This window comes from Delphinapterus leucas, chromosome 1, assembly GCF_059928025.1.
Source record: "Delphinapterus leucas isolate spDelLeu-1000000601 "Yukka" chromosome 1, BTC_Dleu_Yukka2, whole genome shotgun sequence".
NCBI lineage: Eukaryota > Metazoa > Chordata > Mammalia > Artiodactyla > Monodontidae > Delphinapterus > Delphinapterus leucas.
This window is the reverse complement of record NC_143129.1, coordinates 154,716,769-154,731,779: the sequence shown is the minus strand read 5'-3', so window position 1 is coordinate 154,731,779 and position 15,011 is coordinate 154,716,769. Positions and strand designations below refer to the sequence as shown.

The window sequence follows — 15,011 nt, the reverse complement described above, 5'->3', positions numbered from 1 at the left end:
GCTTTTAGTTTTATTGATCTTTGCTATCGTTTGCTTCATTTCTTTTTCATTTATTTCTGATCTGATCTTTATGATTTCTTTCCTTCTGCTAACTTTGGGGGGTTTTTGTTCTTCTTTCTCTAATTGCTTTAGGTGCAAGGTTAGGTTGTTTATTCGACATGTTTCCTGTTTCTTAAGGTAGGATTGTATTGCTATAAACTTCCCTCTTAGAACTGCTTTTGCTGCATCCCATAGGTTTCGGGTCATCGTGTCTCCATTGTCATTTGTTTCTATGTATTTTTTTATTTCCTCTTTGATTTCTTCAGTGATCACTTCGTTATTAAGTAGTGTATTGTTTAGCCTCCATGTGTTTGTATTTTTTACAGATCTTTTCCTGTAATTGATATCTAGTCTCATAGCGTTGTGGTCAGAAAAGGTACTTGATACAATTTCAGTTTTCTTAAATTTACCAAGGCTTGATTTGTGACCCAAGATATGATCTATCCTGGAGAATGTTCCATGAGCACTTGAGAAAAATGTGTATTCTGTTGTTTTTGGATGGAATGTCCTATAAATATCAATTAAGTCCATCTTGTTTAATGTATCATTTAAAGCTTGTGTTTCCTTATTTTCATTTTGGATGATCTGTCCATTGGTGAAAGTGGGGTGTTAAAGTCCCCTACTATGACTGTGTTACTGTCAATTTCCCCTTTTATGGCTTTTAGTATTTGCCTTATGTATTGAGGTGTTCCTATGTTGGGTGCATAAATGTTTACAATTGTTATATCTTCTTCTTGGATCGATCCCTTGATCATTATGTAGTGTCCTTCTTTGTCTCTTCTAATTGTCTTTATTTTAAAGTCTATTTTGTCTGATATGAGAATTACTACTCCAGCTTTCTTTTGGTTTCCATTTGCATGGAATATCTTTTTCCATCCCCTTACTTTCAGTCTGTATGTGTCTCTAGGTCTGAAGTGGGTCTCTTGTAGACAGCATATATATGGGTCTTGTTTTTGTATCCATTCAGCCAGTCTGTGTCTTTTGGTGGGAGCATTTAATCCATTTACAGTTAAGGTAATTATCGATATGTATGTTCCTATTCCCATTTTCTTAATTGTTTTGGGTTTGGTATTGTAGATCTTTTCCTTGTCTTGTGTTTCTTGCCTAGAGAAGTCCCTTTAGCATTGGTTGTAAAGCTGGTTTGGTGGTGCTGAACTCTCTCAGCTTTTGCTTGTCTGTAAAGGTTTTAATTTCTCCATCAAATCTGAATGAGATCCTTGCTGGGTAGAGTAATCTTGGTTATAGGTTTTTCTCCTTCATCACTTTAAATATGTCCTGCCAGTCCCTTCTGGCTTGAAGAGTTTCTGCTGAAAGATCAGCTGTTAACCTTATGGGGATTCCCTTGTGTGTTATTTGTTGTTCTTCCCTTGCTGCTTTTAATATGTTTTCTTTGTATTTAATTTTTGACAGTTTGATTAATATGTGTCTTGGCTTGCTTCTCCTTGGATTTATCCTGTATGGGACTCTCTGTGCTTCCTGGACTTGATTAACTATTTCCTTTCCTATATTAGGGAAGTTTTCAACTATAATCTCTTCAAATATTTTCTCAGTCCCTTTCTTTTTCTCTTCTTCTTCTGGGACCCCTGTAATTCGAATGTTGGTGCGTTTAATGTTGTCCCAGAGGTCTCTGAGACTGTCCTCAGTTCTTTTCATTCTTTTTTCTTTATTCTGCTCTGCAGTAGTTATTTCCACTATTTTATCTTCCAGGTCACTTATCCGTTCTTCTGCCTCAGTTATTCTGCTATTGATCCCATCTAGAGTATTTTTAATTTCATTTATTGTGTTGTTCATCGTTGCTTGTTTCTTCTTTGGTTTTTCTAGGTCCTTGTTAAATGTTTCTTGCATTTTCTCTATTCTCTTTCCAAGATTTTGGGTCGTCTTTACTATCAGTATTCTGAATTCTTTTTCGGGTAGACTGCCTATTTCCTCTTCATTTGTTAGGTCTGGTGGGTTTTTATCTTGCTCCTTCATCTGCTGTGTGTTTTTCTGTCTTCTCATTTTGCTTATCTTACTGTATTTTGGGCCTCCTTTTTGCAGGCTGCAGGTTCATAGTTCCCGTTGTTTTTGGTGTCTGTCCTCAGTGGCTAAAGCTGGTTCAGTGGGTTGTGTAGGCTTCCTGGTGGAGGGGACTAGTGCCTGTGTTCTGGTGGATGAGGCTGGATCTTGTCTTTCTGGTGGGCAGGTCCACGTCTGGTGGTGTGTTTTGGGGTGTCTGTGGACTTATTATGCTTTTAGGCAGCCTCTCTGCTAATGGGTGGGGTTGTGTTCCTGTCTTGCTAGTTGTTTGGGATAGGATGTCCAGCACTGTAGCTTGCTGGTCGTTGAGTGAAGCTGGGAGCTGGCGTTGAGATGGAGATCTCTGGGAGATTTTCACCATTTGATATTATGTGGAGCTGGGAGGTCTCTTGTGGACCAGTGTCCTGAAGTTGGCTCTCCCACCTCAGAGACACAGCACTGACTCCTGACAGCAGCACCAAGAGCCTTTCATCCACACGGTTCAGAATAAAAGGGAGAAAAAGTAGAAAGAAAGAAAGAAGATAAAATAAAATAAAGTAAGATAAAATAAAATAACGTTATTAAAATAATTATTAGGAAAAAAATTTTTTTTAAGTGAAAAACAAACAAAACAACGGATGGATAGAACCCTAGGACAAATGGTGAAAGCAAAGCTATACAGACAAAATCTCACACAGAAGAATACACACTCACAAAAAGAGGAAAAGGGGAAAAAATAGTAAATCTTGCTCTCAAAGTCCACCTCCTCAATTTGGGATGATTCGTTGTCTATTCATGTATTCCACAGATGCAGGTACATCAAGTTGATTGTGGAGATTTAATCCGCTGCTCCTGAGACTGCTGGGAGAGATTTCCCTTTCTCTTCTTTGTTCTCATAGGTCCCGGGGCTCAGCTTTGGATTTGGCCCCGCCTCTGCGTGTAGGTCGCAGAAGGGCGTCTGTTCTTTGCTCAGACAGGACGGGGTTAAAGCAGCAGTTGACACACGGGCTCTGGCTCACTCAGGCCGGGGGGAGGGAGGGGTGCAGATGCGGGGTGAGCCTGCAGCGGCAGAGGCCAGTGGGATGTTGCACCAGCCTGAGGTGCGCCACGCGTTCTCCCGGGGAAGTTGTCGCTGGATCATGAGACCCTGGCAGCGGCGGGCTGCACAGGCTCTCGGGAGGGGAGGTGTGGATAATGACCTGTGCTTGCACACAGGCTTCTTGGTGGTGGCAGCAGCAGCCTTAGCATCTCAAGCCCGTCTCTGGGGTCCGCGCTGTTAGCCACGGCTCGTGCCCGTCTCTGGAGCTCCTTTAAGCAGCGTTCTTAATCCCCTCTCCTCACGCACCAGGAAACAAAGAGGGAAGAAAAAGTCTCTTGCTTCTTCGGTAGGTCCAGACTTTTCCCCGGACTCCCTCCCGGCTAGCCGTGGTGCACTAACCCCCTGCAGGCTGTGTTCAGGCCGCCAACCCCAGCCCTCTCGCTGTGCTCCGACCAAAGCCCGAGCCTCAGCTCCCAGCCCAGCCCGCCCTGGCAGGTGAGCAGACAAGCCTCTCGGGCTGGTGAGTGCGGGTCGGCACCGATCCAACGTGCGGGAATTTCTCTGCTTTGCCCTCCGCACCCCTGTTGCTGTGCTCTCCTCCGCGGCTCCGAAGCTTCCCCCCGCGCCCGCCACCCGCAGTCTCCACCCGCGAAGGGGCTTCCTAGTGTGTGGAAACTTTTCCTCCTTCACAGCTCCCTCGCACTGGTGCAGGTCCCGTCCCTATTCTTTTGTCTCTGTTTATTCTTTTTTCTTTTGCCCTACCCAGGTACGTGGGGGAGTTTCTTGCCTTTTGGGGCGTGTGAGGTCTTCTGCCAGCATTCAGTAGGTGTTCTGTAGGAGTTGTTCCTCGTGTAGATGTATTTCTGGTGTATCTGTGGGGAGGAAGGTGATCTCCACGTCTTACTCTTCTGCCATCTTCCCCCCCTCTCCAGGCTGCATTTCTATACACTAACAATGAACTATCAGAGAGAGAAATAAAGGAAACAATTCCATTTACTATCACATCAGAAAGAATAAAATACCTAGGAATAATGCTTGGTAAACTGTAAGACACTGATGAAAAAAAACTGAAGACAACACAAACAGATGGAAAGATATACCATGTTGGAAGAATTAACTGGAAGAATTAATATTATGAAAATGACCATACTACCCAAGGCAACCTACAGATTCAGTGCAATCCCTATCAAAATACCAATGGCATTTTTCACAGAACTACAACAAATAATTTTAAAATTTGTATGGGAACACAAAAGACCCTGAATAGCCAAAACAATCTTGAGAAAGAAGAACAGAGTTGGAGAAATCACACTCTCTGATTTCAGGCTATGCTAGAAAGCTACAGTAATCAAAACAGTATGGTCCTGGCACAAAAACAGACACATAGATCAATGGAACAGAATAGCCCAAAAATAAACCCATGCACTTGTGGTCAATTAATCTAAAACAAAGGAGGCAAGGACATACAATGGAGAAAAGACAGTCTCTTCAAGTAAGTGGTGCTGGGAAAGCTGGACAGCTACATGTAAAAGAGTGAAATTAGAACATTCTCTAACACCATATACAAAAATAAACTCAAAATGAATTAAAGACTTAAATGTAAGGCTGGATACTATGAAACTCCTAGAGGAAAACATAGGCAGAACACTCTGACATAAATTGTAGCAATATTTTTTCAATATTTGCTTTCCTCTCCTAAAGCAAAGGAAATAAAAACAAGAATAAACAAATGGGACCTAATAAAACTTAAAAGCTTTTGCACAGCAAAGGAAACCATCAACAAAATGAAAAGACAACCTACTGAATGGGAGAAAATATTTGCAAATGATATGACCAATAAGGAATTAATACCCAGAATATATAAACAGCTCATAAAACAACATAAACAAACCACCCAATTTAAAAATGCACAGAAGCCTTTCCCACGGTGACGACCTCCCTACGAGAATATGCCTCTCGCAAAGGATCTCCTTCATCCCTCTCCAGAAGAGGAGAAGAGGAAACACAAGAAGAAGCACCTGGTGCAGAGCCCCAATTCCTATTTCATGGATGTGAAATGCCCAGGATGCTATCAAATCACCACCATCTTTAACCATGCACAAACAGTAGTTTTGTGTGTTGGCTGCTCTACCATCCTCTGCCAGCCTACAGGAGGAAAAGCAAGGCTTGCAGAAGGATGCTCCTTCAGATGAAAGCAGCACTAAAAGCACCTGGAATCAAGATGAATAGGAAACCATCCCAGTAAACACATTTTGGATTAAAAAAATGCGCAGAAGACCTAAATAGACATTTTTCTAAAGAGGAAGTGCAGATGGTCAACAGGCATGTGAAAAGAGGTTCAACCTCACTAATTATTAGGGAAATGCAAATCAAAACCACAATGAGGTATCACCTCACATTGGTAAGAATGGCTATCATCAAAAACTCTACAAATAATAAATACTGGAGAAGGTGTGGAGAAGAGGGAAGCCCCCTACACTATTGCTGGGAATGTAAATTGATACAGCCACTATGGAAAACAGTATGGAGGTTCCTTAAAAAACTAAAAATAGAGTTACCATACGATCCAGTGATCTCCTGGACATATATCTGGACAAAATTATAATTGGAAAAGATACATGCACCCCAAGGTTCATTGCAGTAGCCAAGACATGGAAGCAACCTAAATGTCCATTGACAGATGAATGGATAAAAAAAGATGTGCTACATATATACAATGGAATATTACGTAGCCATAAAAAAGAATGAAATAATGCCATTTGCAGCAATATGGATGGACCTAAAGATTATCATACTAAGTGAAGTAAGCCAGACAAAGACAAATATCATATGATAATGCCAAAATGTGGAATCTAAAAAAAAAGATACAAATGTACATATTACAAAACAGAAATAGACCCACAGACATAGAAAGCAAACTTATAGTTACCAAAGGGGAAAGAGGGGGAGGGATAAATTAGGAGTTTGGGATGAACATATACACACTACTGTATGTAAAATAGCTAACCAACAAGGACCTACAGGGAACTATACTCAATATTTTGTAATAATATATGAAGGAAAAAATAATCTGAAAAAGAATGTATATGTATAACTTCAGGTGCTATACACCTGAAACTAACACAATATTGTAAATCAACTATACTTCAATAAATTAAGACAAAAAAAGAATGAAATTTTGCCATTTGCAACCACATGGTTGCACTTGGAGGGTATTATGCAAAGTGAAATAAGTCAGACAGAAGAAGACAAATACTATATTATATCACTTATATGTGGAATCTAAAAAACAGAGCAAACTAGTGAATATAACAAAAAAGAAACAGACTCACAGATATAGAGAACAAACTAGCAGTTTCCAGAGGGGAGAGGGAAGGGAGGCAGGGCAATATAGGGGTAGGGGATTAAGAGGTGCTAACTATTAGGTATAAAGTAAGGTACAATGATATTATTGTACAGCACAGGGAATTTAGCCAATATTTTACAATAGCTATAAATGAAGTATAACCTTTAAAAATTGTGAATCACTATATTGTATTATATTGTATATAATATTGTACATCAACTATACTTCAATTAAAAAAAAAAAAAAAAGAATGACCAGGTAGTTCAGAAAAGCTTGAAAATACAGCCCATATGAGGAGAAAAATCAGTTGATAGAAACAGGCGTAGAGATAACACAAATGATAGAATTAGTAGGCAAAGATGTTAAAACATATTTCATATCTTCAAGAAGGTAGAAGAAAGCATGAGAATATTAAGGGAAGGCATGTAAGATATAAAAAAGAATCTTAGATATGAAAAATAGTGTTTGAGAAGAAAAATATACTCAATGTATAAATGACAGATTAGACACTGCAGAAGAAAAAGTAGTGAGCTATAAGATATATCAATAGAAACCTCTAAAAATTACTAGAAACAAATGAACAGAGTGTCCGTGAGTGGTGGGATGTCAAGCAGCCTGATACATGTGTAACTGGAGCCCCCAGAAAAGAGGGGAGGGCAGAAAAAGTTTTGAGGAAGTAACAGCCAAGACATTTTCAAGTTTGATTAAAACTATAAACCCACAGATCACAGAATCTCAGTGAACCCCAAACACAAGAAAAATGGTGAAAACTATACCACAGCACATCATAATCACTCACTTCTCACTACCCACAGGTGCTTGGCATTTGAGAGAAAAAGCAGCCTCCTATTGAGAGCCACAGGAAAAGCCAGGTCTTGCAGGGCAGAGTCAGGCTTCAGGCTTCAGGTCTGCTAGGAGGTAGAGGGAAGTAAGCCAGGTGATTGGCATATGGGGTCCAGAGGGCATTATGAGAAAGATTTAAAGAGGAGATTGGCCAAGGAAGAAAAAACCCACAGCAGAATGGACGAGGACAGGAGAAAAAAAGTCTATGGCCCATTTTAACAGTGGGTATACCTATTATACTTGGGAGATTGGGCTAGCTTTAAGTTTTCCAAGGACTTGCTGTTCCCAGGAGCTTTTATTTGTTCAGGACGACACATTCCTCCTTCTGGTAAATGCTCCTTCTAACCAGGTGTGTCATGTCAGAATCATAACTTTTCACAAACCCCATCTTCTTGATCACTGTGATTCAGACAGTGGGTGAGGAGCTGATGCAAGCTAGACCACTTGTAGCCCTTCCCTGGGAGTTTTGCCATTAGGAGCAGAGATGCCAGGTCTCATGCCCTTTTCAGTGGCAGAACTGAAGATGTGGCCTGAGAATTGCTACTGGCTATGTGTCCTGACTTAGGAAGAAAGCTAGTCGGGGAGAGTAAAGCTAACTGAGGGAGGCCTGCTGGCATTCCAGTCACTTTCAGTCATCTCTGAAGCCCTCTGCACCCTGGCCCTTCCCATGCTTTGGTTACCTGAACCGCTGAATCACCGTATTTGCCGAAGTTAGTGCAACCAGTATGTTGAACATGCAGGAGACATCAGGGGATAATCACAGCCACTTTCATTGGTGTCTCTCTGTCCCCATAAGACATTTTCAGTGTGGGAGGTCCAGAGAACTTTTTGGTACCTCTGAGGTAACAGAAATCCCATGGTCACATTGAATCACCAGTTCCAAAATTAGTGTCCTGCCTTATGGCAATGGTCATAGCTTTCTGTTCGTTCAGAGCTGCAGTGACTTCCCCTCCCTGCACAGGGCTTAGAACCAGCGGTGCCGACCCAGGGAGGGGATGTGCCCTGCTTGTCCTCCTTCCACTCGTCCCCCAGTTGCTGGCTGCGGTTTTGGACCTCTCTGGAGTTGGTGGGGAAGGAGAGGGAATGAGCAGAGAAGACACGAGATAGTGTCAGCACTCCCTGAACTGGCAAGTGTGTAAAGCTGACCCTTGTGGGGTTCTCTTGTAGACATTTGGGAGACCCCTCCATCTGGGGACCTCTCCTCTGTAGGTCTCCTGATGTGGGCAATGCACTCACCAAAGCCTTGTCACTCACTCCTTCTGTAGCTCCTGGGACTCCCGGTGTCTGCTCTTGATTCTATCTGCTGAGGACCCTTCAGCCTGCTGGACACATCTTTAGGAAAGGACCTAAAACAACCCAAACTAGCTTATTCATGCATCATTTTCTGCAACAAATTCTGGGCGTGCAGGCCAGTTGCCATGCAGCTCTATCCTTTGCAGCCAGTGCATCTTGTGTCCTTTATGTTTCTCAGGTAGAATTCAGACACCTGGCAGTCCACTGTATTCCCCATTCTTTAAGGATCATGTTAAGCTTTTCTCACCAGGCTTGAGTAAGAGCCAAGTACTACCCATTTTTCCCCTGCAGGAAGGTGGAGTTCATAACACTGCTGTCTCCAAAGAAATTCTTCAAGTCCTCTCTCCCTTAATGTCTCACAACCAGTTACTTTTATATTTGATGTTGGGAGAGCTTTTAGAATGATGTAACAAGTTTTCAGATATTTCCTTGGAAAATCTGCATCCTAGTCTAGCACCTCACTTCAGTGTCTGAAACTTATCATCCTAGAGGCTTGGCTGAAACTGTCTTAGCATCTTAGCATCCTGTTGGATTTATGACCACTGTAACCAAATAATCCTGATAAGAACAGTTAACAAATATTTATTAAGTATGCAGCCACAAAAGAAAAACGCCTCCAGCCCTCTGCCAGTGTAGGACAGAGTTTACAAACTGTTAGCCTGCTGCCTGAATCCCGTCCATGGACATACTTTGGGTGATCCTCATAATCTTTCATTTTTTCTTGAATCTATTGCCAGTATTTACAAATAAAGGAATTTTAACCTCTGGAATTTAAGATCTAGATTCCTGGCTTTAAAAAAACAGAAGATGTGGGGGCTTCCCTGGTGGCGCAGTGGTTGAGAGTCCGCCTGCCGATGCAGAGGACGCGGGTTCGTGCCCCGCTCCGGGAGGATCCCACATGCCGCGGAGCGGCTGGGCCCATGAGCCATGGCTGCTGAGCCTGCGCGTCCGGAGCCTGTGCTCCGCAATGGGAGAGGCCACAACAGTGAGAGGCCCGCATACCGCAAAAAAAAAAAAAAAATCTTGTACTTCAGAAGATTTTGTAAAACTACTTCAACTTTGTTTTAGAATGAGGCAAGATATAGAGAAATTAAGTACCATATCAATGATTTATCATTTGTTGCAAACATATTACCAATTTGTTTTTAGATTTCATTTTAAATTTCCTGTCCTTTATGATATCAGGTCTATCACTTCTTTGTGATTGTCATGAAGAGGATCATTGCCATGGATTTGAGCACCCCTTGCTACCATATTTTTACCCATAGTTAACATGACTGATTCAACATAAATCTTAGAGCTAATAGCTTAGAGGCAGCAGAGGTTGCTTCTGACCCTCTTACTTCTCCAAGGGTCCCATTTAGTGGCTAAATTTCAGTTTCAAGTACCACATTTGAACAGGAGGACAGTTATATGTCAGCATAGGAGTGGTTGGCCTATAAGGCCTGGGAAATACCTGGCGTTGAACCTGGTCCTTCACAAGACAGGTGTTCAGCAAGAGTTTGGTGACTTAAATTTACTTGCGGCTTATGTGTTTGGATCTGGAAGCAGTTGCCCGCCCTTGTGGTCTGGGTCTGGGTTGGGGAGTGTAATCTGCTAGTGTCAGCAGTGGCTTGACAGCAGTGACATTTTCTGCCTTGTTTTTCTTTTTCAGAATATGATCGCTTGGGCTTCCTCCTGAAGTTGGACTCTAAACTGTGAGTAGAATGAGACAGTTCCTTGACTCTGTTGTAGAGAGGTCTGAGAGCTGGGGGCCACCCTCGAAGGGCCAGCTCTCATCACACCTGTGGTTGTTGGTGGATCCCTGGGGCCTCTGTCCTCAGTCTGTCAGCTGAAGCTTAGAGCACATTACAGTCTGCAGGGGCCTGGAGAGGATGAGATTGTGGGTGCAAACATAAGGCCTTAGATTTGGCTGGCACAGGAAGCTTGTTACAGAAGGAGCTCCCGCCAGGAGTTTGAAGGACAAGGAGGAAAGGCTTCTGCTGCAGAGTGGAGGATGATGGAGTCACAGCAGGAGGCATTGCAAAGCCTTTCAAAGATGCTCTGCAGCCAGGCAGGCATAGCCTTCTGTGCTCAGGCTTCCTGCATGCTTTAACTCCTGTCTCTCTCCCACAGGTCGATCCTCCCTTTCCCTTCTACTCTTCTATATGTTTTTTATCTGTGTCTGAAATCCCCTTTCCTTGCATGTCCACTAGGAAAACTTAAAGTCCACCTCCTTCCTATACAGAATTAATTATCTCTTCCTCTGCTTCCTGTGAATTTTCTACCTCTGACACCCATTATCTCATTATACTATGATTAACTGTGTAATAGTTATTAATTTATTAAGAGCACAGGCTCGGAACCAGACCATGCTTGGTTCAAATCCCAGATTGCCATTTACTTTCTTTGTGATTTGGGGCGGACCACTTAACCACTCTGAACCCCACTTTCACCTGTAACATGAGGACATCAGTATACCTACCTCACAGGGTCATTGTAAGGATTGAAATGAAATGGTGAATTTATGGAGGCTTTCAGATAGGTATCTAATTCTTTCAGAGTCCTTCCCTGTCCTGGCCCTCTTGGTCTCCCTAGCACCTAGGCAGCGCTGCCATATGTTTGTTAGGTGCTCAGTAAACACTGAATTCATGGCTGCGTGGATGGCTGCATGGCTGCACGGATGACAGGTGGATGCCTGTGTGCTTCCCTCATTAGACTGGGCTCCCTGGAGATTGGGCTCTATCCAGTCTGCATTCGTGCCCTGCACAGGACCCCTCACGTGGTGGATGTGCAGGAAATGGTTGCAGAACTGCCTGTGGCTCCTTTCTGTGGTTAGTCATCTTTGTACACCTCTGCCCCTGTCCTGTACCAGACAGACGTGAAAGATCAGAATTGTGTCTCTTTCTTTCCTCTCTTGCATGAGGCCTTGACCACAGCTGCTTCTGATAGTGACGGCTGCACCTACATACGAGGCATCAAACCCAGGGTTATTTGGCTTTCCCACTGAATTGTCTGGCATCTAGCCCCTTTTCCTGGCAACTGGCTTCTTGGCTCTGGTGCCTCATACTATGAGTTCAGGTGTTGTAATTCTCCCAGCTTTTATACATCATGGAGGCAGCCATGAGGGAAGAACAGTCTCTTCTATATACCAAGCTAGTATAGACATGTCAGTCACATGTTAACATCTAGGGACTGGGGCTTGATTATGCCGGAAATCCACAGCCTTCTTCCTTAGAAAATTCTTAATTTAGTGCTCTGGGCAAAAAACAAATCAAGCATAAGCTATAAGCAAGTGAAATGCCTTCAGAACGGAAGAGATGTAGTAATTTACCAAGTTGAATCACATTGATGAACAAAAGACATGTTATCCAGGACACGTTAACTATACTATTTAAACTGTCTTCAGCAGTGTAAGGAGGGGAATTAAGAGGACACTCCTGCCCTGCTGACCTGACAGTGGGGTGGTACATAGTAAGCTGTTGTATAGCTTTCTTTTGTGTACCAGACCAGTTCCATAAAACATTTGAGTCAACTTGGTCTTTAGCCTGGGAAACTGGCTTGGCTTCATTATATTTAACTCACAATTTAAGGTATAAGCTAGAACTTTCCTGCCTCTTACTGTAAAAACTTTTCTAATCCAATGCTATCTTCAGAACAAAGCACAGATACATGGGAAAGGTTTTTACCTGCTTCCAGGGAGAAGTTTCCAAGTTAAGGATCCTGGGTTTTGGAGGTAATTCCTTAGCAATATTCAGATCTCCCCTTATGAAGTCTTTCTCTGTTGTGTTGTGTTCTATTTCTGATGTATAGGAAAGGACCTGAACTTGGAACAGAACTGGATTTGAATTCTGCCCCTTCTGCTTAGAATTATATGACCTTAGATAATTCATTTTGGCTCTCCGAATCACAATTTTCCTTTATGAAAAACGTAGATAGTAATACCCATTTCCTAAGGTTTTTATGAAGAATAAAAGAAAGCATTCTATGAGTAAATATACAAATGTAGGAATTTCTCTTTGTTTATCTTGATTGGATTAATTTAGCGTCTATAGTGTATGAATTCATATGTTCTGGAAAATTTTTAGCCATTATCTCTTTAAATTTTGCCTCTGCCCCATTCTCTCTCTACTCCTCCTCTGAAACTCTGATTCAGTGTAAGACTTTCTCATTCTAGCCTCCAGGTCTACTAACTTCCACATTTTCCATCTTTTGATCCTTTCTGCATTGAACTGGAACCCCAAAGGACTCAACTTAAGGATAAACTAGAACTAAACCTGTACCTCTAAATCAGGACTGCAGGAAACATTCCCAGAGCTCTGAGCAGATCAGGGCAGTAAGTCAATAAAAAAAGAAACGCTTGATACTCACAGCCAGGGCTTTCATCACTCAGGTGATCCACGGACTTCAAGCTATGAACTCCGTCCAACGTCTTCCAGACTGGCAGTGCCTCCAAGCTCCTGGCAGAAGCAATTGCAGTCCCTCTCTGGAGGAAGACATGAATTCCTCACAGATAACTTTTCAAGGAAATGAATAGCTCACAGGAAAAACTACTAAGCACATAAGGAAACAAGACTCCATTAGAGAGAACCATGAAAAACAGACAACAGAGGGGTACCCACAAAGACTTCTGAATTTGGAATTACCAGACACAGTTTATAAAGCAATTAGATAGATTGGTTCACGATGGCAGAGTAGAAGGACGTGCTCTCACTCCCTCCTGCGAGAGCACCGGAATCACAACTAACTGCTGAACAATCATCGGCAGGGAGACACTGGAACTCATCAAAAAAGATACCCCACATCCAAAGACAAAGGAGAAGCCACAATGAGACGGGAGGAGGGGCGCAATCACAATAAAGTCAAATCCCATAACTGCTGGGTGGGTGACTCACAGACTGGAGAACACTTATACCACAGAAGTCCACCCACTGGAATGAAGGTTCTGAGCTCCACGTCAGGCATCCGAACCTGGGGTCCGGCAATGGGAGGACGAATTCCTAGAGAATTAGCCTTTGAAGGCTAGTGGGATTTGATTGCAGGATTTCAACAGCACTGGGGGATATGGAGACTCCACTCTTGGAGGGCACACACAAAGGAGTGTGCACATTGGAACGCAGGGAAAGGAGCAGTGACCCCATAGGAGACTGAACCAAACCAACCTGCTGGTGTTGAAGGGTCTGCTGCAGAGGCGTGGGCTGTCTTGGCTCACTGTGGGGACAAGGACATTGGCAGCAGAAGTTCAGGGAAGTACTCTCTGGTGTGAGCCCTCCGAGAGTCCACCATTAGCCCCACCAAAGAGCCCAGGTAGGCTCCAGTGTTGTGTCGCCTCAGGTCAAACAACCAACAGGGAGGGAACCCAGCTCCACCCATCAGCAGACAAGCAGATTAAAGTTTTACTGAGCTCAGCCCAGCAGAGCAACAGCCAGCTCTACCCACGACCAGTCCCCTCCATGAGGAAACTTGCACAAGCCTCTTAGACAGGCTCATCCACCAGAGGGCAGACAGCAGAAACAAGAAGAATTACATTCCTGCAGGCTGTGGAACAAAAACCACATTCACAGAAAGATAGACAAGATGAAAAGGCAGAGGGCTATGTACCAGATGAAGGAACAAGATAAAACCTGAGAAAAACAACTAAATGAAGTGGATATAGGCAACCTTCCAGAAAAGGAATACAGAATAATGATAGTGAAGAAGATCCAGGACCTCAGAAAAAGAATGGAGGCAAAGATCGAGAATACGCAAGAAATGTTTAACAAAGACCTAGAAGAATTAAAGAACAAACAAACAAAGATGAACAATACATTAACTGAAATGAAAACTACACTAGAAGGAATCAATAGCAGAATAACTGAGGCAGAAGAACCGATAAGTGACCTGGAAGACAAAATGGTGGAATTCACTGCTGTGGAACAGAATAAAGAAAAAAGAATGAAAAGAAATGAAGACAGCCTAAGAGACCTCTGAGACAACATTAAATGCAACAACATTCACATTATAGGGGTCCCAGAAGGACAAGAGAGAGAGAAAGAACCCGAGAAAATATTTGAAGAGATTATAGTCAAAAACTTCCCTAACATGGGAAAGGAAATAGCCACCCAAGTCCAAGAAGTGCAGAGAGTCCCACAGAGGATAAACCCAAGGAGAAACATGCCGAGACACACAGTAATCAAATTGGCAAAAATTAAAGGCAAAGAAAAATTATTGAAAGCAGCAAGGGAAAAACAACAAATAACATACAAGGGAACTCCCATAATGTTAACAGCTGATTTCTCAGCAGAAACTCTGCAAGCCGGAAGGGAGTGGCATGACATATTTAAAGTGATGAAAGGGAAGAACCTACAACCAAGATTACTCTAGCCGGCAAGGATCTCATTCAGATTCGACAGAGAAATCAAAAGCTTTACAGACAAGCAAAAGCTAAGAGATTTCAGCACCACCAAGCCAGCTCTACAACAAATGCTAAAGGAACTT

General features: G+C 42.7%; 1 protein-coding gene and 1 pseudogene across 4 annotated transcripts in view; both read left to right on the top strand.

Moving 5' to 3' along the window:
* Positions 1–15,011, top strand: part of ST3GAL3 (ST3 beta-galactoside alpha-2,3-sialyltransferase 3) — a 229,152-nt gene that overhangs the window by 121,168 nt on the left and 92,973 nt on the right. For all 4 annotated transcript variants that reach the window (XM_089894613.1, XM_022575499.2, XM_022575498.2 and 1 more), the window contains one exon: positions 10,210–10,252. In XM_089894613.1, coding sequence (XP_089750739.1) covers positions 10,210–10,252 — 43 coding nt within the window. The remainder of the gene's footprint in view (positions 1–10,209; positions 10,253–15,011) is intronic.
* Positions 4,986–5,277, top strand: LOC111175709 (small ribosomal subunit protein eS27 pseudogene; annotated as a pseudogene).